The sequence below is a fragment of the Carassius carassius genome, chromosome 45, assembly GCF_963082965.1.
Source record: "Carassius carassius chromosome 45, fCarCar2.1, whole genome shotgun sequence".
NCBI lineage: Eukaryota > Metazoa > Chordata > Actinopteri > Cypriniformes > Cyprinidae > Carassius > Carassius carassius.
The window spans coordinates 4,069,458-4,089,154 of record NC_081799.1 but is presented as its reverse complement, the minus strand read 5'-3'; the positions used below and the strand labels follow the sequence as shown (position 1 = coordinate 4,089,154).

General features: G+C 37.3%; 1 protein-coding gene across 4 annotated transcripts in view; it reads left to right on the top strand.

Moving 5' to 3' along the window:
• The first annotated feature begins 2,861 nt into the window (after window positions 1-2,861).
• The window catches only part of LOC132127640 (A-kinase anchor protein 2-like), an 83,666-nt gene continuing 66,830 nt past the window's right edge, over window positions 2,862-19,697 (top strand). For 3 of the 4 annotated variants that reach the window (XM_059539616.1, XM_059539614.1, XM_059539613.1), the window contains exons 1-2: window positions 2,862-3,054; window positions 9,421-9,466. In XM_059539616.1, coding sequence (XP_059395599.1) covers window positions 2,945-3,054; window positions 9,421-9,466 — 156 coding nt within the window. In that variant the 5' untranslated portion in view covers window positions 2,862-2,944. Of the gene's footprint in view, window positions 3,055-9,154; window positions 9,304-9,420; window positions 9,467-19,697 lie in introns of those variants that run through there. The other variant, XM_059539615.1, reaches the window with a different exon arrangement.

Here is a 19,697-nt window from a genome sequence, read left to right as displayed (position 1 = left end):
GATGGGAGAACCCGAGCTGCTGAAGTGGAAGTCAAAGGGAAATCCTATATACGTCCCATCACCCGTCTCATCAGCCTCCCAGCTCTACTGGACTGAGTACCCCTTGGTACTATCCCTTACCTGGTATACCTATTCTAATTTACACATTTACACCGCAAATGTGGGGGTGGCTGTTGAAAAGGCCAGCGATGCATATATTGAGACATTAGCGCCCCCTTGTGACTTAAGACGCATTACTCTAATGACTCAGTAATTTTCCTTTTAACGGGTCGATATTGACCAGAAGCAGTTCGGAGAGCTCGTATAGAGACTTTGCTAGTGTCCCGCTGTTACTGTTGTTGTTGCAGAGTGCGTTCATATACAAGTGAGTGATTTGTTTTATGTTATTCATTATCTTTAAAGAGCTGCGATTTGAATGTGAGATTGACTGTATCTGCGTTAGTTAGTTATAATCGCGTATGTACGCAACACGCATTGTCGATTGCATCATCCATATACAGCGCTAGTGAAAGCATACACAGACAGTTATATATTGATATTTACGTATTATATTGTAATTATGTGTCCCTTTGGGTCGTTTTTTGGTTATGTGTATGTTCTTATTTACTTTGAAAAGGGAGATTGTTCATTTTACTGAAACCATATGTATCGATTCCAGTCGGCTCACGTGTCAGAGAACGTGATGCCATTTTTCTTAAGTGCTATAGTCTCTACATGTCTGAATCGATTGCTATGTGTATAATTATATACATAATGTACGTATAATTTACAGATTGTGTTCATTCTTGTTATTACTGTTCATGACTAATTTAGTATTATTATTTTCTGTTTGTTTTAGAACCACTCATACTACGTTACACTCCAAACTACTCTGTCATACCCTCAACTACTTGTACTGCAATTGTTCACTCAACTCAATTCTACGACTGTAACTGTCTCCACAAGCCTCAATCCATTAAAGTGTACTTCGTCTCTGACCGGACGACTTATGTCTGCTCAATATCCACCAGCACCACACTAGTCTACCCAACAGTTAGTTCAAAGAAAATTCAAAGTGAACATTCCAATAATGTTTGCACCATGTTTCTGGGATGTTCTTACTATTAATATTAGCTGAGACATTGACACAACTTACTTCAAAGCATGTGTCACTTTACCCCATTAAAAAATATATTGATGTAATTCATATTTTCTGTTTCAAAATAATAGGGTTTGTAGGCTATACATTGGCCAGTCACCAATATAGTATATTTTGTTCAGAAAAAATATATAAAAAATTATAAATACAAATTGTAATACAGTAGTAAATAAAAAACATACTTTTATAACCTGGCATATTAATTTTAACTAACAGTATAAAGACTATTGATTGCATGCACAGACTGCTGCTATGAAATCTTTAATCTAGTAGTAATCTAATAGTTACTGTAAGTATAGTCTTGTACACGAAGTGCCCTAAAAGGAGAGTTAGTACGGGTAAATGTTGCTGAAGCCTAATAAGGCACAAACACATCTAAAGTCTAAGCATTCCAGACAGTTTGATAATGAGACATGATCACAAACCTCCGAGTGTGTGACACTCTGGCACGCAGAAGCTCTGAACACTTGAGAGGAATGTGACCTTGCTCTCGTCTTTTAAGAGCAGTGCAGCCCAGTCCCACTGTCTCTGGAGAATAGTTTAAAGTCCTCACTTTACTCCAGCTAGAATGACACTCAACTGACAAACTAGAGTCAAAAAGATCTCGCGAAAGTGATTTATAAAAGAAGTGTGTTTACAGGTCTCATACCTACAGCTACAGCTATTCCATGATGGCAGGGGATATTTAAGTATCATTGAGATATTATTATTATTATTATTATTATTATTATTATTATCATCATTTTTGGAGTGTAGAGTGGAGTTTGTGTGTATGGTATATGAAATCAAAGTTTTAGTAATTGTGATGTGTCTTATTGTCTTAATTATTATTAATTGATTTTCAAAAAAAAACTACATATGTTTTTATTTCAGTTTTGGTTAGTTTATTACATCAAGTTAAACTAAATGAAAATCAGAAATATTGCTTTGGCAACTAGCTGAATTATAGCCGAATATGTATGTCCAGACTTAAGACAGTCACTGCAAAGGATTCGCGACAAAATATTAAAAATGAACATTTTATCAATGATTATGTTTATTTGTGCAATTACATTAGAGCCCCTGAAAATGGGGGGAGGGGAATAAAAATGGTTGCAATTCCTAAGTATTTAATGTTATGTTTTTTGTTCAACCCCTTGAAATAAAGCTTAAAGTCTGCCCTTTCACATCATCTTGATTGTTCATTTTAATTTTAATTTCAAAACTATTCTGGTGGTATACAGAGCCAAATTTGTGAAAATTTTGTCAGTGTCCAAATTAACAGTATATATATTTATGTATATATATTCCAAATTCCATGTGCTTTCATTACAGATACTCACATACATTCACAATCTCCACTAAAATGGAGTTTAAAGCCACAGCATGTAACATTTGTTGGTTAAACATTAAACATTAACAATAAAAAATCTATACATTTTTTCACAAGATATTCACAGTAATATGGGTCAAATGTGGAATCATTTAATATGAATCAGTAATGCATAAATCGAAGGTTACTTTCAATGTGATATATGTCATATATTTTGAGACTGTAGATATGATGATGTATTTCTAATTACAATTACTGTAATATTGCATTCTCAAATGAAAGTTCAAAGAGAAGCACAATCTCTACCAATAAAATCAGACGTTAAACAAATGTGACCCTCCCTCCTCTCTCTCTCTCTCTCTCTCTCTCTCTCTCTCTCTCTCTCTCTCTCTCTCATCCTGCAGGCTAGACAGAGTGGAAGCTGTGAGCTGCAGCATCCAGCATCCATCTGAAATCTCAGGAAAAGCTGGAGGAGAGCCGTCGATCCCAATGTGATGCTGGTAACAGCAGCGGAGAGAAGACGAGGAAAGCCAGAGAACGAGGAAGAGGGAGAAGACGCAGCCATGATGGGCACACCTCTCCGGAGGAAAGCCCCGGCGTATGAGTGAGTACTTCCATTTTTCCTCGCCCTCCCTCTGTAGGGTTGGACATCTCGGAGCGGTTGCCATAGGAACGGCAGCCAGGGCAGCAGGAGGAGGAGGATGATGCAGCAGCTGCTGTCTGCAGTCATGGATTCCTCCAAGTGTGTGTGTGTGTGTGTGTGTGTGTGTGTGTGTGTGTGTGTGTGTGTGTGTGTGTGTGTGTGTGTGTGTGTGTGCAGCAGACATACATGTAATGTGTCATAGTGTCATTGGCAATCAAATCATCAGTATGAACAAGCATACAGTAGGAATGATGAGATCGAGTTAAAATAATGTTGACTACCATTATCTGTTTTGGGGTGTTTACCTCTTGTCCAATATGGAATTAGTGCAGCAACTGGAAAGGCAATTGTGAAATAAAAAGGACAGCCTGTATAGCCTCTTGGGTCTTTCTAATGCACATAAAACTGGCTGAAATTACAAGCTCTAATCTGGGGTTTGTTACCTGAAAGCATCATTAGCAAACTGTGGTCACCTGTTCTGTCAAAAGCAACAGAGTTCATCGATTCTGGGTTTCCCAAAACTGTAGTTGAAATGAACATTCGCAAACCTCTGTGCCTGAAACTACATCTCACAAAACTGGTTATAAGCACAGTTTCCTGTTATTATGACAGATTGACTTCACCCTCCCAAAAAAGTTTTTGAATGAATTTAAATGAATTAAGTTTTTTTTTGTAATTTTTAATCAGAGTCTTATAGCTCCTCCCCCTTCTCAACATAATTAAAGCTTTGACATCCACACTTTCCAAAAGTGTGGTTTCCCAAAAAATGTTTTACAAAAGAAATCCAGATTTTTCTGCACTTTTTCGTTTTGGAATTTTCAGTGTGAACACCCTACTTGCACTATTTATACTACAAAACATCATAGGATAGTGCATTGGTACACAATTTGGAATGCACTTAATGGCTACCATCAACTTTTTGGTTACCGGGATTCTTTAAAAAAGTTTGTTTTCAGCAGGTCAGGGTGCACTAACTTTTGCCAGTCCGTTAGGAAGCGTTGCATGTGCTTTAAAGAGTTGCTTAGTGAAATTTGGTACAAATAGTTTTTTTTTTTAAATACAAATAGAAATTTCTCGACTTTAATCAATTCTAATTTTTACTAATTCAGTATCAATTCTTAAATCCCAAGAATCAATCAGTCTAGCCTGTTTAAAGTTAATGAACAGATGAACAGAACATTTAAGCACGCCTCCCATCCAGTAAATCACAATAAGCTTTGTGGTTTGTTACTTTTTACTTTCTTTATTTAGTTATCTACTAAAAGTAAGTAAATTTGCAACTACATTTCAACTAGTAGTAATTTTTTTTTTTGACTTACTCAAACAATCAGCTTAGATATTTACTGATCCTGTATTTACATATTTGGTAAATAACCATGTGATTAAAGAGTAATGTATGTCAGCCAGGCATTAGCGTGGGGGGGGGGTGCTTATTGTATATTGTCCCTTAAATTTTGAATGTCATTTTGTAATAATTGCTTATTGATTAAGTCAGATCAGAGCAAACATGTTCCCTCGAAAGTGTCACTGCTGCTATATGTAACAGTACAGCTAAAACCAGGTTTAAGGTGAGTTTATACAACCATTATCAGTTTCAGTGGACTGAATTTATATCGATTTGCCTTATAAACCATGCTAAATTTATCAGTTTCGCTTGTCGTGCCTTTGTGACATTGTTGCAGTGTGCTTTGAGAGTGCTGTCTTGATAATAAAAGAAGGCCTGGAGCCTTTGAGTTTGTACAGAGCACTTGTGCGACTGCTGCTAATTTTGCATGTGTGTGGAATGCGTCAGCTGCAGTCGCACAAGTGCTCCTTACAAACCATCCACACACATGCATGCACACACACAAGTCCTCAGAGCTAAACACAGTATCACTCTTAATTATAATGATATATATATATGAGACATATAACTGTTTTGTTCCAAACTGGTGTGTCCAAGTTAAAACCTAAATAAAAGGAGGCATATCATTTTTGAAATAAATAGAAAAAGTAGTGTAAACAAGATTTGTGACACTTAGAGAATGCAAACCGCTTAATTCTTAAATGGTGAATGCATTTCCAAAAATGTGCAACTTTGATCATTTTTCCTTTGCTCAAGGTTCAAAACATACTCAGTTACCAATCGCTTAAGCTGTAAATGGCATGATGATGGCGTAACTACACACGCCACAGGCATTAAACATCTCTCTCGCTGAAAATGTTTACTTCTACTGCACACAATGTAGACTTTCATTAAGATGGATTAAAGTGCTAATGGATAGCTTTCTCCAGGAATTACAGACCTCATTGGGAGGTGCAGGAAAATGACAGCCTGATAATACTGACTGGTTGATGGCACCACAAGTCTACGGCAGAAGACTAGAAGAAATGCAAATCAAGACCGCCAAAAATCAAGGACTGCTAAAATATCTGCTTTACAATGAAATTATACACTTATACATGTTGATTCACTGAGAGTTAAGTATTATAATCTTAACTGGCAGTGCACTACTTCAGAAAGAATCCAGACCAAGAGCTGTGACAAGCTCCAGAACAACTGCAGCCATAAACACAGAAAACAGCAGGCCACCGTTGTCATTATTGGAGACCGAGCAGAGTTTCTTACGGATAAACTAATGTTTATCCAACAAAACTACACCGTTTTGCAGACCATCTTCCTGGAAAACATCCCCTCATGATCGTCACTTGAACTAAACAGCATTGCACAAAAATGAATGATAAACATTACCTTAAAAGATTCGAAAAGTATGTTTTTGGGCCACAAAAAGTTGGTGCTCAGAAATTTTTAAACTTGCTGTTTGGCTGTTTTTAAACTTCTCTGGAGTGCACATGGAAAAGTGGTGGCTTGATTTATGTTCAGCATTTACATACTAAACCACCAACTAAACAAGTCATGAATCATGTCTGATTACTGCGGATGATGATTGTGTTTGCAATCATAGGTAATGCATGGGAATTATAATCACCCCTAAATCAGTGACTAAAGCATTTTTGACATGTACAGCTTCCACGATTTTATAAATCCAAGCTGTATTTAAAAGTATTGTAAACTATTGAATATTTCACTGATTATAGTTAATCTAGATTACTTAATCAGATTCCAAAAATTTAGTACTTGTAACTGGATAATATTACAATATAAAATGTTCCTAGATTACAGTTACTGTTTATGGGTTATTATTCATAATTATTCAATTGTTTTATTTGAAATGTGTTATTTGCTTTACATTTTCATAACTGAATTAATTATTAGCTTTTCATTGAAATATAAACACACTTTAGTTCTTACATTATTCACAATTGAAGTCATTTGTTTATTTAAAAAAAAAAGTTTAAATATTCTATAAGAGTTTCTTGTATGTGAGCTAAAATTTGGCAGGAATTGCTTGAAAGTTGTTATAACTGGTTATGAATGAATTTGTTAATGAGTTATTAGTCAATAATTAACATTTCACAAAGGTAACATTAATGTAAAGTAATGGGTTAAAGTTATGAGTTACACTTTAGTTTGGGGATAAATTCTCACTATTAACTATGATTAAATATGACATTTGACTCAATAAACTCCTAATATTCTGCTTATTAATGGTTAGTAAGGTAGTTGGTGAATTTTGGTATGAGAAGGAATCAGTAATATGTTCTAATAATCAGCCAATATGCCAGGAATATGCATGCTAATAACCAAGTGTTTAATAGTGAGAATTGGTCCCTAAAGTAAAGCGTTATGGTAAAGTGTTACAAGATTTGTAACACTTTACTAAATACCAGCCAACATGAAGGAAGGTATGTTGTCTGCCTTCTTTCTGAAATGGAGACATTTCAAGGACTGTGTGTGAGTTAGAATAAGCATGAATTAATATATGTGACATCTGTCACCCTCTTTAGGAAATATATATATCGATATCTACAGCAAGTAATATTACTGAAACCTTGTAGATAGCGAAAATTGTCTGGAAAATGTTATTAATATAAACAGCAGGTTTTACTTTTTTAAACCTAATCTATGTGTAAATACTGCAGTTGTTAACAAGTGTTAGAATAAAGTGAGGTAGCCCACTAATAGTGTGTTTCACTTTAAAAAGTAATTTGAGAGTCATTTTGCTTTGCGTTTGCGTAGTCTTCATTTCCCAGCGTATGGACTGCTGCACATCTGGAAGGGATTACTGTGCCTCGCTGGCTCATGGGATGAGGTCACTGTGCCAGAGAAACAATGTTGCTTTTGTCTGTTATGCCGACTGATGACGTTGCAGCCGCTGGTTGGGAATGGAAAAGTAACGCATGCGGTGGGGAGAAGAAAGTCTGTACACAAGTGAACTACTGCTCTTAAGAATATATATAGTACTCTTGAGATTGCTATTAAATCTCTAAAATGTCTTCTAGTGCATCAACGTTGACAATGGAAAAGTCCAGGTGCAGTAAAGCAACTTCTTAGGTTAACGAGAGGCCATCATAAAGAGATTTGGAACCGAAATCCAATGAAATCAACAGTCACATGCTTAGTTTAAAAAGAGCAAAGTGCTGACTAGTAACACAGAGAGCTACAGTAAACAGACTGGCCCGAATGTTTCACAGAGCTCTGTTGAATGATTTATTCTGAACTTCTGTGTCGCACAGCTTCTGAAGTCTGCCGTCTGTGAGCGCTGTGTGTTTTGTGGCTTTAAGCCTATTTCCAGTAGTTACGTGAACCTCCAGGAATTTCCTCCATCTACTGATGTTCAGTGCTGCTGTATGTTGTGGTTTCTCTATGAATGACTGCGACATCATGTTGAAATTCACCTATGAAGATAACTCTTACTGCCTGACAAGTAACAGAACATTATTCTTGACATGCAGATACAGTCCTGCAAATTCATTGTGCTGCATTGTATTTGAAACGAAGCACATAATACATGCAACATCAGAGATAAACATTGAATGCATGATAAAGCATTACAATATTCAGTGTTTATTGTTACTGTGACCTATCTAAATCATTGTCTGTTGCAGTACAGCTTATACCTCTGCATTTATATACTTGATCTCAGGAAACAGTAATTCATAACAGCCGTTTAGTCTTATATATAGTAACAGTACTTGTACTGTACACACACTGAAGGGTCATTACACTTTGTTATAATTTCATTCACTTTCTTACAATTCCCATGAGTCTTCCTCTCGCAGAACACTCCAGACTCGTTTAGTACGGCCTTTTCTCCATATAAGGAGTTCTGAATGTGAGGTTGGATGAGGGAAAGCAGTTGGACCCCCGTGTTCCCATTCCCTACTGCTCCCTTTGGCTTTACTGGAGGAAAAAATTAGAACTCAAGATGTTTAGTGCAGACTTTTGGAAGCTGCTTTCCAAATAGAGAAAGCCACATTTGCAGTGACAGTAGACATGTTTAGAGTCAGCGACTTCTGCAGATGTTTTTATGATCAGATGTTGTCATGTTATGAAGATCGAGGTTACATGAATAATTTTCAATTAGATAGATAGATAGATAGATAGATAGATAGATAGATAGATAGATAGATAGATAGATAGACAGATAGACAGATAGATAGATAGATAGATAGATAGATAGATAGATAGATAGATAGATAGATAGATAGATAGACGAACAGAAAAACAGACAGATAGATAGATAGAAAGCTTTAAACCAACATGTTGTATAACATCAATTTTTATGAATAAAAAACAAATGTCGTTCAGAATTGCATAACAGTGAGGTGAGGAAAGGACAACAACATTTTTCTTTTATGGCTGAGCTATTCCAAACTCATCAGATAGTATTAAACAATAGCAAAGAATTGGCAGATGTATAATTTTAATTTGTAACCATGGAGCAGATTTCCTCTAAGCTTGCAGCCACTCAGATCCCCAGTGTAGGGCACACCTTTGTTTTCCATCCAAGCTGGCACACACACACACACACACAGAGAGAGAGAGAGAGAGAGAGAGAGAGAGTCACAGTTAGGTCCTACTCTTAGTGACATCTCATTGCCTGCTCGCCTGTAGCTCTCTTCCAAACACAGGGGGCGGGTTCAAGACTCTGTCATCTGTCCATTACCCGGCCAGTGACGGAGAGGGAGGGATGTAGGAGGAGAGAGAGAACGACAGAGAGAGAGAGACAGTCTGGCAGACACATGGCCAGTGAATGAGAAGATCTTGCCCTCAGTACACTGTGTCTTTTACTGGCTTGCTTACTTCAGAAGACCAGGGCAGACTGTGTGCGTGTGTGTTTGTGTGTGTGTCTGTTAACTTGCTCACCTTCCGCCCAATACACACAAACGCACTTGGGATTAGCAGTCTCACAGTTACTGAGAACTCTGCCTTTGTTTTTCCAGGATGGCTGAAGTTGAACTTCATAAGGAAAGGCTCCAAGCCCTGGCGGTAAGTTCTGCGTTGCTTTGTTCTTACACAAATCCTTTATTTTCTTTGATACTAACATAGTTATTGATACGCTCATAACTATACACAAGAAAAGCATTAAAACACTAGTTTGTCTGAACTCATTCCTAAATGAAAGCATGTTATGGAAGCTTGTAGACCCAGTAGTTCTGGTGCCATTTGGTGTGTTCTCATTAAGAAAAGATTTACTGTCGAATCACCCGATATGAACCAGAGGGCAAGAATTTGAGATGTGACTAAAAGAGAGACTAAATCTGGCTGCAGGTCAACCATTCTGCACGGACCAGCAGTGAGCAACAGATGGAAAACTATTTTGGCTACATTGTTTACATCTTTGTAATTCCATAGAATACACATTGCAAAAATAGGCTGTAGGGACCAGCATGTGTTGGTATACACTAGGAGCTCATTATATAGTTATTCGATTGAGTTTTGAAGATAATGTGAATGGTGCATGTCCATGCAAAACTTGCCACCACAATGCAAGGCAGTTCTGGAGTGCATTTCCCAAAAGCAACTATCATTGCAAGTTCTGTCATTATCAATTGAGTTTAATAGAACCATAACAATGCTTTTGGGAAATGCACCCCTGGTTGGGTGTTTATACAGTACATGGTCTTCAAGATTTTATGGATATGGTGTTTTTTATCATCCATCTGACAAAGACTATTAATCCAATGTAACAGTACACCTCTCTTTCGTCAAGTCACTAACCTTTACGAGCAATATAGTGATGCTTGCCTTTAGAAACACTGCTAATTAAAATTCTTTCAAGTCAATAAAAATTGATTCTTGGCAGCTATGACTGTAGCAGGCTAATGTCTTTTGGATGAAATATGATGAATGAAAGTTTAAGTGTTGAGATAGCAGGCCTGTGGTAATGGTGCTGTGCTCAGACAGAGGAAATATAAATAATTAAAGTCATACAATGTCTGGCTGCATCTCGAGCATTGGGGGAGGACTGTTTCTCGAAACAAACCTAGATAATCTAAATAACGTCTGTTAGATTGCTTTGGCATTGAAAGTTAATTTGCCAGAGCAGCTGTTTGGCCTCCAATAGCACAAATTAAAGTAATTGCATGATTATTTTCCCACATTTTAGAAGTATTTCAGCGCATTTGTCACATCTGATAGTTGTGAAATAATATACACAACAGTTTTTTGACATCTGTTGTTGGTATTGAGTAAATTTACATAGTAGTAATGGTGATGTGAATCACTTTTGCAGCATAATTGCAATGCTTGAGCACACATGGCAAAGACTCATAAACTTAGTATTTGGTGTGCCATGTGTTTGAGTAATGCTTTAACCCAACTCTAAAATTCTAATTGTTTTGCATCAAGTAATTCTCTTCTAGTACTCTATTCCCAAACAGTATTTATCTATCAGTCACAGAAACTCTCAGACTGATATTTGACCAGCACAAGCTGAAACAGCATGTGGGTTTCCCCTTTTTTAATAATAGGGAAAAAGAGTGACATTAATGAGGTGGTGAAACTTTATGGCACTGTCTGTTTTGACGGTAGCTCAATGGAAAGCTGTTATAGTCCCACACAGTACGATTAATATTGTATGGTAGCTTAACAACTTAACTCGGAGTCAAATAGATAAAATCAACTATCTTTGACCCATTGTGCTTTGAGCAGCTGAGATTTGAAATGTAAGATGTAACGAGTGGTGGTTGCCAGTGCTGAAGTCGCACCACAGAGCTAATATGTTGTGGGTGATTAACAAGGCATTATGAGATTGCTAATGTGTTCCGGGACGTTTCTATCATGTTGCTATGGGGTCTTTTGAATAGTTAATAGTATTAATAGGTAGTGTCCAGGGTGTTCTTGGTCATTGAAAAGTTGTTGCATGGCAAAAGAGTCTACTCATGCAGAGCTCCAACAGCAGTCTAAAAGTTTCTATGTGGCATCTGAAAATACCAACTCCACCATTTTGTTGGGTAAATTTGTGTTAAAAAAGTGTAATGTCAGTCACAATTCATTTTAAGGTCCAATTCTCACTATTAACAAACCATTAACTATGACTTTTGGCTCAATAAACTCCTAGTTTGATGCATAGTAATTGTTAGTAAGGTTTTTGTTAAGTTTAGATATTGGATAGGATTAAGGATATTGAATATGGCCATGCAGAATATGTGCTTTATAAGTACTAATAAACAGTCAATATGTTAACAATAGGCATGCTAATAAGCAACTACTGTAGTTATAGTGAAAATTGGTCCCTAAACTAAAGGGTTACCTGAAATGTCCCATAAGTGTCACTAAAAAGTGTTAAAAACGTGAAAGTGAACACATTTTACTTCCATTTTATAATGTTAGTACAGGCATCTATTACTGTGTTTATTACGTTTCTTCAGTTATGTATTGTGGGAGTTAGAATTGAAATGACTGGAGAGTGATGTTAAAAGGTTAATGCTTTGTTGTGTTAGAAAATAACCAACCCCTTACACCAAACCTAAAACTAAACCTACCCGATAGTGTTAACGAGAGAAGAGGTGAAATGAAAATGAATTCTCTGATGCAGCTGTGGTGTTTGAGCTTCTTATATGGGTAAGAACAGCTCAAACTCTAAATTTTGTTGAACTGTATTTTCACAGGATTCGTATCCGAGCACTTCACCTCACAAGTGCTTACTTCCATATTTAATAGTCCATGCTGAAAAAAAAACAATGGACACCACCACAAAATTTTTAATTATTTTACTGGTTATAATGGAACATCTATTGGGTGTTAACGGAAACTGTAATGGACCCTGTAGGTTTCTTTTGGGAATTGGTTGCCTTCAATTGGTAGCTTGTTAAAACCACTAAATCCCAATGGAACATTTCCCAAAACACATTACAGAATACAAATTTTTAATGGTTTTAATGGGTAAAAGTTGATGGTTTGTAATGTTTGTAGTGGTACTTTTAGTGGAAACCATTTTGGTGATGATTTCTATTGTTTGATTGTTTTCAGAAAGGGTATACAAAAAGAGTATGTCAGAATACACAGTATTTGAATAGCCTGATTACCTACTACTTCTTCCGGGATTCTGAAGTGCACATCCATTGGATTTAATTTGAGGTCATGTGAGAGAAGCTATAAATGGCATGCAACCAATGCCGCAGGTTACATGACAAACCCAACATGGCGGATGTCGTATGTCCAGGTTACTTTCATATTAGACTCACATGCAATGTCGAATACCATTTTTTAATGGTTGCACAGTACGTTTTTCATTAAATGTAGTAGCTACTGTATGCAATTTCTAACAGTAGTAATCCTGATCCTGATTCATTGGGTCTAGAGCTAAACTAGACTGGCTATAACCCCTGGATTGGGGGTTGCACAAATCCCAAACCCTAAGTATGATAAGATGACTTCCTTAGTAAACACTACAAATTAGCAGCATAATGCAGCAACAACACAACTTTTTTCATATGTCAACCCAATTTTCAGCAAACATCCTGTATTTTATTATCTGGTTGCAGTTTTATTGTCAAATGCACATGCAATTTTTATAACAAAACAGTGGCCTGATGTTTTAACTGAAACTTGTGAAGGTTTGAGATTCAAAAAGATTTTATAATGGTCAGTACTTTATGTACATTGCGCTCATTAGAAAGCTTTTAATTTGGAGTTGCCTTCAAGAAGGAAAGTACCACAAGACTTTGCCCATGATTTCCAATTTGGGGTTTCTAGTTTCACTCAATATTCAGCCAACATCTTTCTTAACCCAACCACATGCTTTATCTGGGCTTCGCTTGGTTTCCCATGCTCTCCAGAAAAGCAAAGCCTGCAGGCTGCATGATGTTGGCCAAGCAGTTGTGTTTTTGAAATGAGCTAAACTAGAAGCTAAACCTCAAGAAGATTACTGAAATGTAGTGGAGTTTAATGGTTGTTACATTCTAATCATATGCTGGCCTGTTGTACATAACATTTATATCTTCATCACTGTGTTCTATCATGCTGTTTTGCTGGGAGCTCATTATAAATATCGGTTTCTGCTAGTGGTGAATATAGACTCCCTTGCGTCAACAATGCTAACCAAAAATTGACTGCCTGACTGATAAACTGTTTGATTTTCACTTTATCTGTTTTAATAAGCATGTTATTAAGATACAGATGAACTGATTTTTGATAGGTTTGCCAAAAAATTCCCTGTTGTTACATTACAGTAAGTGAGGGTTTGCTAGCTAGCTATGTTTGCCTCAAATCACAGACTACTGCTGCAGAGGACAGTCATTGGGTCCAAATCTGTGGCTTTTCTTTTCAGTCCATCAAGTGAGGGAATGTCGCTTGCTCAAATGAGAAACGGGTTAGCGGGTTGCTAATAGCGGTACACTGGAGGTGATTGCACATGGGCGGACTTCCCACTTGTCTTGAATGCTTGCAGTTCTGACTTGTTTACATGGATTAATTTAGTCAAGCTAAGGCCTAGACCTTTACTAGAGGCCTCATTTACATGGTGCTCTTGTTAGCGTAGCACAGGCAGCCATTACTATCAGGTTAAATTTAGCTACAGCTGTCTGTGATGATTTGGCCTGGGGTCGCATATTTCACAGAGGTGGGGTGGCCCTCAGGTGGGTTTGGATTCCCAGAGCTCTCGGGTGTGGGGGCTCAGTTGCATTTCTAAAACAAGTATTGGGAACTGTGCTGAAACTGAAAGCCTTTCTGCTAACTAGCACAGCAAAGTCAGGTATTTATGGATGTTGCATGATAGCAACAAACATCAGCACTGATTTATGTCACTTACAGCATCACTTACAAATTTGCACTCTTTTTACTTTGGTTTATATTTTGATTTTCAATTTCTGTTTAGTTTTAGTTTGTTTTTAGGTAGTCAGTATAGTCTGTAAAAAAGTCGGCATAAAATATTCAATTATATTCAATTCAATGTCTGAAGTGACCACTGTTCAGTTTCCCACCACTGACAACTAAAGGCATGAGATATTAATTGTAAAAGTCAAATATAATGGTTTTCCGAGCACACCCTCAATTTCTATTAGATGGATAAAAACGTAACTCACGCCACTGGATGAGGCACTGTTTCTATGAGGTTTTAGGAAAAAATATGCTAAAATTTGCAACGGACCTGACCTGGAATGTGATCAAAATGATGTCCAAACTGGATGCTATAACAGCAGGGTGTAGCTCTGCTGACATTGGAGAGAACACATGGATCGAAAATAGCCTATGAGCACATGACAACACCAATGCAGTCATACCATCATGTACCGTATTTCTCTTTAAATATGTTTGCAATGTGGACTCTATATTAGTAGTTCACCTAATACATAATTTGCTGTATTTAGTTTGCATTAATGAAATGTAAGACTGTCACCTGGTTTTATCTGGTTCATTGCAACCTAGAAATGGCGCTTTTCCATTACCAGTATCAGCTCGACTCGACTCGGCTCGGCTCGCTTTTCGCTCCGTTTTCCATTGCAGATAGTACCTCCACAATAGTACCTGGTTGTCATAGCGACGCTGCAGGAAACTGCCGTGACGTAATCTTCTACGCGACACACACCCGCTACCCACACACACAGGACAATGGAGGATATCGAGTGCATGTTGTTTTTGATCCTCGGGATATATTGGATATATCACGCAATCTCTGGCCAAACTTTTTAAAAATGGCGTGGTTATTCTGGATACTATCTGGATACTATTGCTGGCGCGTGTAATGATGACGCAGTGAATAGTGACGATTCTCTCTGACCAATCAGCAGTCTGCTGTGTTTTCACGTCACATTATAGTATCGCCTCAGCTCGCCTCAGCTCGCTTGGAGCCTCGCCGGAGGTGGTACGAAAAAAAGTACCTGGAAGCCGGTACAGGTACAACTTTTACACAGTGGAAAACCAAACAGAGCCGAGTCGAGGCGAGCTGAGGCGAGCTGGTACTGTGTAGTGGAAAAGCGCCAAAAGAGGGCTCAGGCCAGTCCTCTGCATACGTTCCTCATCTAGCTCTTGTCAAGTCAAGTCACCTTTATTTATATAGCGCTTTAAAAAAAAACATGCCGTCAAAGCAACTGAACAACATTCATTAGGAAAACAGTGTGTCAATAATGCAAAATGATAGTTAAAGGCAGTTCATCATTGGATTCAGTTATGTCATTTCTGTTCAGTTAAATAGTGTCTGTGCATTTATTTGCAATCAAGTCAACGATATCGCTGTAGATGAAGTGACCCCAACTAAGCAAGCCAGAGGCGACAGCAGCAAGGAACCGAAACTCCATCGGTGACAGAATGGAGAAAAAAACCTTGGGAGAAACCAGGCTCAGTTGGGGGGCCAGTTCTCCTCTGACCAAACGAAACCAGCAGTTCAATTCCAGGCTGCAGCAAAGTCAGATTGTGCTGAAGAATCATCTGTTTCCTGTGGTCTTGTCCTGGTGGTCCTCTGAGACAAGGTCTTTACAGGGGATCTGTATCTGGGGCTCTAGTTGTCCTGGTCTCGGCTGTCTTTCAGGGCAGTAGAGGTCCTTTCTAGGTGCTGATCCACCATCTGGTCTGGATACGTACTGGATCCGGGTGACTGCAGTGACCCTCTGATCTGGATACAGACTGGATCTGGTGGCTGCGGTGACCTCGGAATAAGAGAGAAACAGACTAATATTAGCGTAGATGGCATTCTTCTAATGATGTAGCAAGTACATAGGGTGTTATGGGAAGTGTTCCCGGTTCCGGTTTACCTAATTAATGCAGCCTAAAAATCCTTCAATGGATTTGGATATTAAAAGTATATTAGTATGTTATGTGTAAGCCAGGTTAAAGAGATGGGTCTTTAATCTAGATTTAAACTGCAAGAGTGTGTCTGCCTCCCAAACAATGTTAGGTAGGTTATTCCAGATTTCAGGCGCCAAATAGGAAATGCAGCAATATCTTGTAGCATGATGCACACCCCAGTGATGCAGTGTGTTTAGCTTTACGCACAGAATGCAATTATATTGTAGTTTTATGATTTATTTATTTTATTTTTTATATATAATTTACACAGCTAAGTTTGGTGTTATGTATGACCTGTTATAAGAGGTGAAATCTCCTCTGAGATCTGTTCATTACTGCCCATATTGCTATCTTTAAATTTGCTCTCCCAAAAATTATAAAGTTTACCCTTATATTTGTACTATTGTTCTAATTATGTCACAAAATTATTACCAGTAGACTTAGTATATCTGTCCAAATTACAGTTGTCCCATTTTAGAAAAAAATACCTAAAAAAATTATATATAACAACGCCATTCCCAATTTCCCAGTTAAATCATTGAACAGAAGCTAGAGAAATGAAGACAGGTTGGGAGAAGGCGAGAGAAAGAGAGGTGTGAAAGTTATGCCCCTGAAGCCACAAGCAGCATGAAGAAGTGAGTGAGAAAGTCACACACTTGTGGACTTGCTGTATTCTTACATAATTCATAACAAAATTGTGTTATTTTGTCGACAAGCTGGAAATATTTCCATGCTGTTAAAAAACTGTCCTTTTCTGTCATGCATGTAAATAACACGGTAGCACGAGAGGCAGACATACGTTTGCCACCCAACTCAGTGATCTGAACCAGTCACAATGTCAAATTTAAAATAGTGCTGGGCAACAATTAATCGCGATTAATCGCATCCAAAATAAAAGTTGTTTGTTTACATAATATATGTGTGTGCGTGTGTAAGTGTGTGTACTGTGTATATTTATTATGTTTATATAAATAAACACACATGCATGTATATATTTAAGAAAAAAATGTTATGGATATATATATATATATATATATATATATATATATATATATATATATATATATATATATATATATACAGTATATATATATATATATATATATATACAGTATATATATATATATATATATTTTTTTTTTTTTTTTTTTAGGGGTGTTACGTTACGTGTATTCGTACCGGACCGTTTCGGTAAAGGGCTTTCGGTACGGTGCACGTGTGTACCGAATGACCGAATGCAATATTTTGTGTGCGGAACATAGGTACATTTTCGTGTTTCCAAACAAATATATTAAGTGGCGGAAGTCTCCGTGTTCAGCGCAAATTCCCTGCAGCTGATTCTAAGGCCGGTGACACACTGGATGCGTGGCGTGAGCGTGACGTTTCTGCTGCGTGTCAGTTGCATGACGGCTGCTTCACGTTTTCTGTGTCTTTACACACCAGAATCGTGCCTGACGTGGCGTTGGCGCGCTGCTGCTAATGTAGGTGACATAGAGGGAGGCCGCCGACAGACCAGGATCTTGTCTTCACGACAACAATATCTACACTTCATGTTGAGCATAAATATAAAGCCTACTGATAAAGGACACCGTCAACAGTATTGACGGCAAAATAGACTATGTTTGACAGGTGCAATATGCCAGTGTGTCACCGGCCTAAGGTTTTCAAAAGGCATCACGCGAGTGTGAACATCACTACAATTAGGAAAAAAACTATTGTAATTCAAACGCAGCTCCCGTCGGCATTTAAACAGACCTTTGCTCTTAATTCCGATCGGTCCAACGCAATAACGAAATCTGAGCAGGTCTAAAAACTGAAACTTTTGATGCTGCACTTTACACTTTGGAAAAGTTATATATATTTTTTAAATATGAGCAGGCCTACACGCTGGGACTGGTAATGCTGCACTGTAATCATAGTTATTTATTTATATTTTTCATTATATTTTATTATATGATATTGGTTTGAGACTGAGAGTATTTTATTTAGTGGAGAACTTTGCAGCAGTATTTTATTTCTTATTCTTTTTTTATTTTATATATATTTTATTAAAAAGTATTTTAAAAAAGTGTAAACAAATTGTTAAAAAAAGTTTATAGTAATAAACAACCTGCAGTTTAATGATTGCATTTCTTTCCTTTACTGTACCGAAAATGAACCGAACTGTGACTTTAAAACCGAGGTACGTACCGAACCGTGATTTTTGCGTACCGTTACACCCCTAATATATATATATATATATATACGTACCTCACTGTATAATGTATGTTCTTTTTTATACTCACTGAATAATGCAACTTCTGTTTATACTTTCTTTGCACCCTATGTTGTATGTGCAGTCATTTGCATTGTGCTGGTCTCCTTCCTCGTACCTCATAACTTGCACTATATGTCATAAAGCTTAAGATATACACACATTCTATATTTATTTTATATATTCTGTTTTTTGCACTTCTGGTTAGATGGTAACTGCATTTCACTGGTTCTGTATTTGTACTCTGCACAGTGACAATAAAGTTCTATAAATCTAATCGAATATAAGTGTGTGTGTGTGTGTGTGTGTGTGTGTGTGTGTGTGTGTGTGTGTGTGTGTGTGTGTGTGTGTGTGTGTGTGTGTGTGTTTGTAATATATATACAAGATCACATAAACAAAAGAATGGATTTTAGTAGGCTCAACTTTGATATCAAGACTAGTCAGAATGTAAGCACTCGTTGAGTCAAGTTCACAGCGGGTTGATCATACGGATTCCCAGCTTTGACCATCAGAAAACTGACCACACCTTTAAAATGTACAATTGATTATGATAATGAAGTGTGTACATTATTGGTTTTACATCATTAGTGTTTTTGTTACACTTTTATCAATTAGTGTCACAGTCACAAATGTTATATTTAGTGTGTGAACTCCAGTGTTTATTGTGATGTTTCTATGTATGTATTATTAAGTGCAGAGATTTGTTGTTCCCTACTAGAAGATAGGTTTGTCTAACCCAATCTAATGAAATAACATAACTGGTTTATGAGGTGCTGATTTGCAATTTTCATACCAGTAGCACAAGATCTTCTTGAAGACTTCCTTTCTCATGGTTCTTTCTGGGAAAACTGTGTCCAGTCTATTTTTGTGTATCCTCTGGGACAAGTGCTCGACTCTTGATTAAGATGCATCATCAAAAAAGACTCTGAGACATGTTTTAGAAAATTAGAGACACAATGAAAACAAAAGACAGCTTACATAACACTGCCTTCATTCGCAAGAAAAATTTATGCTCAGATTTTGGTCTTTCATAACTGCAGAGATACGTAAGGCATTGCTGAAGTCTATGGAAACTTAAGCCAATTTGCTCTCTATTTAATTCCATTGCTGTAAATAACTGAGCAAATACAAAAACGATCCATGTATTAGTAAGTCTTTGTTAAAGAGCATTTCAATCAGAAATGTCAGAATGGCTTGCACTGGAGGCGTCAGTTGTAGGAGTCAACAGCTCGGCATTGG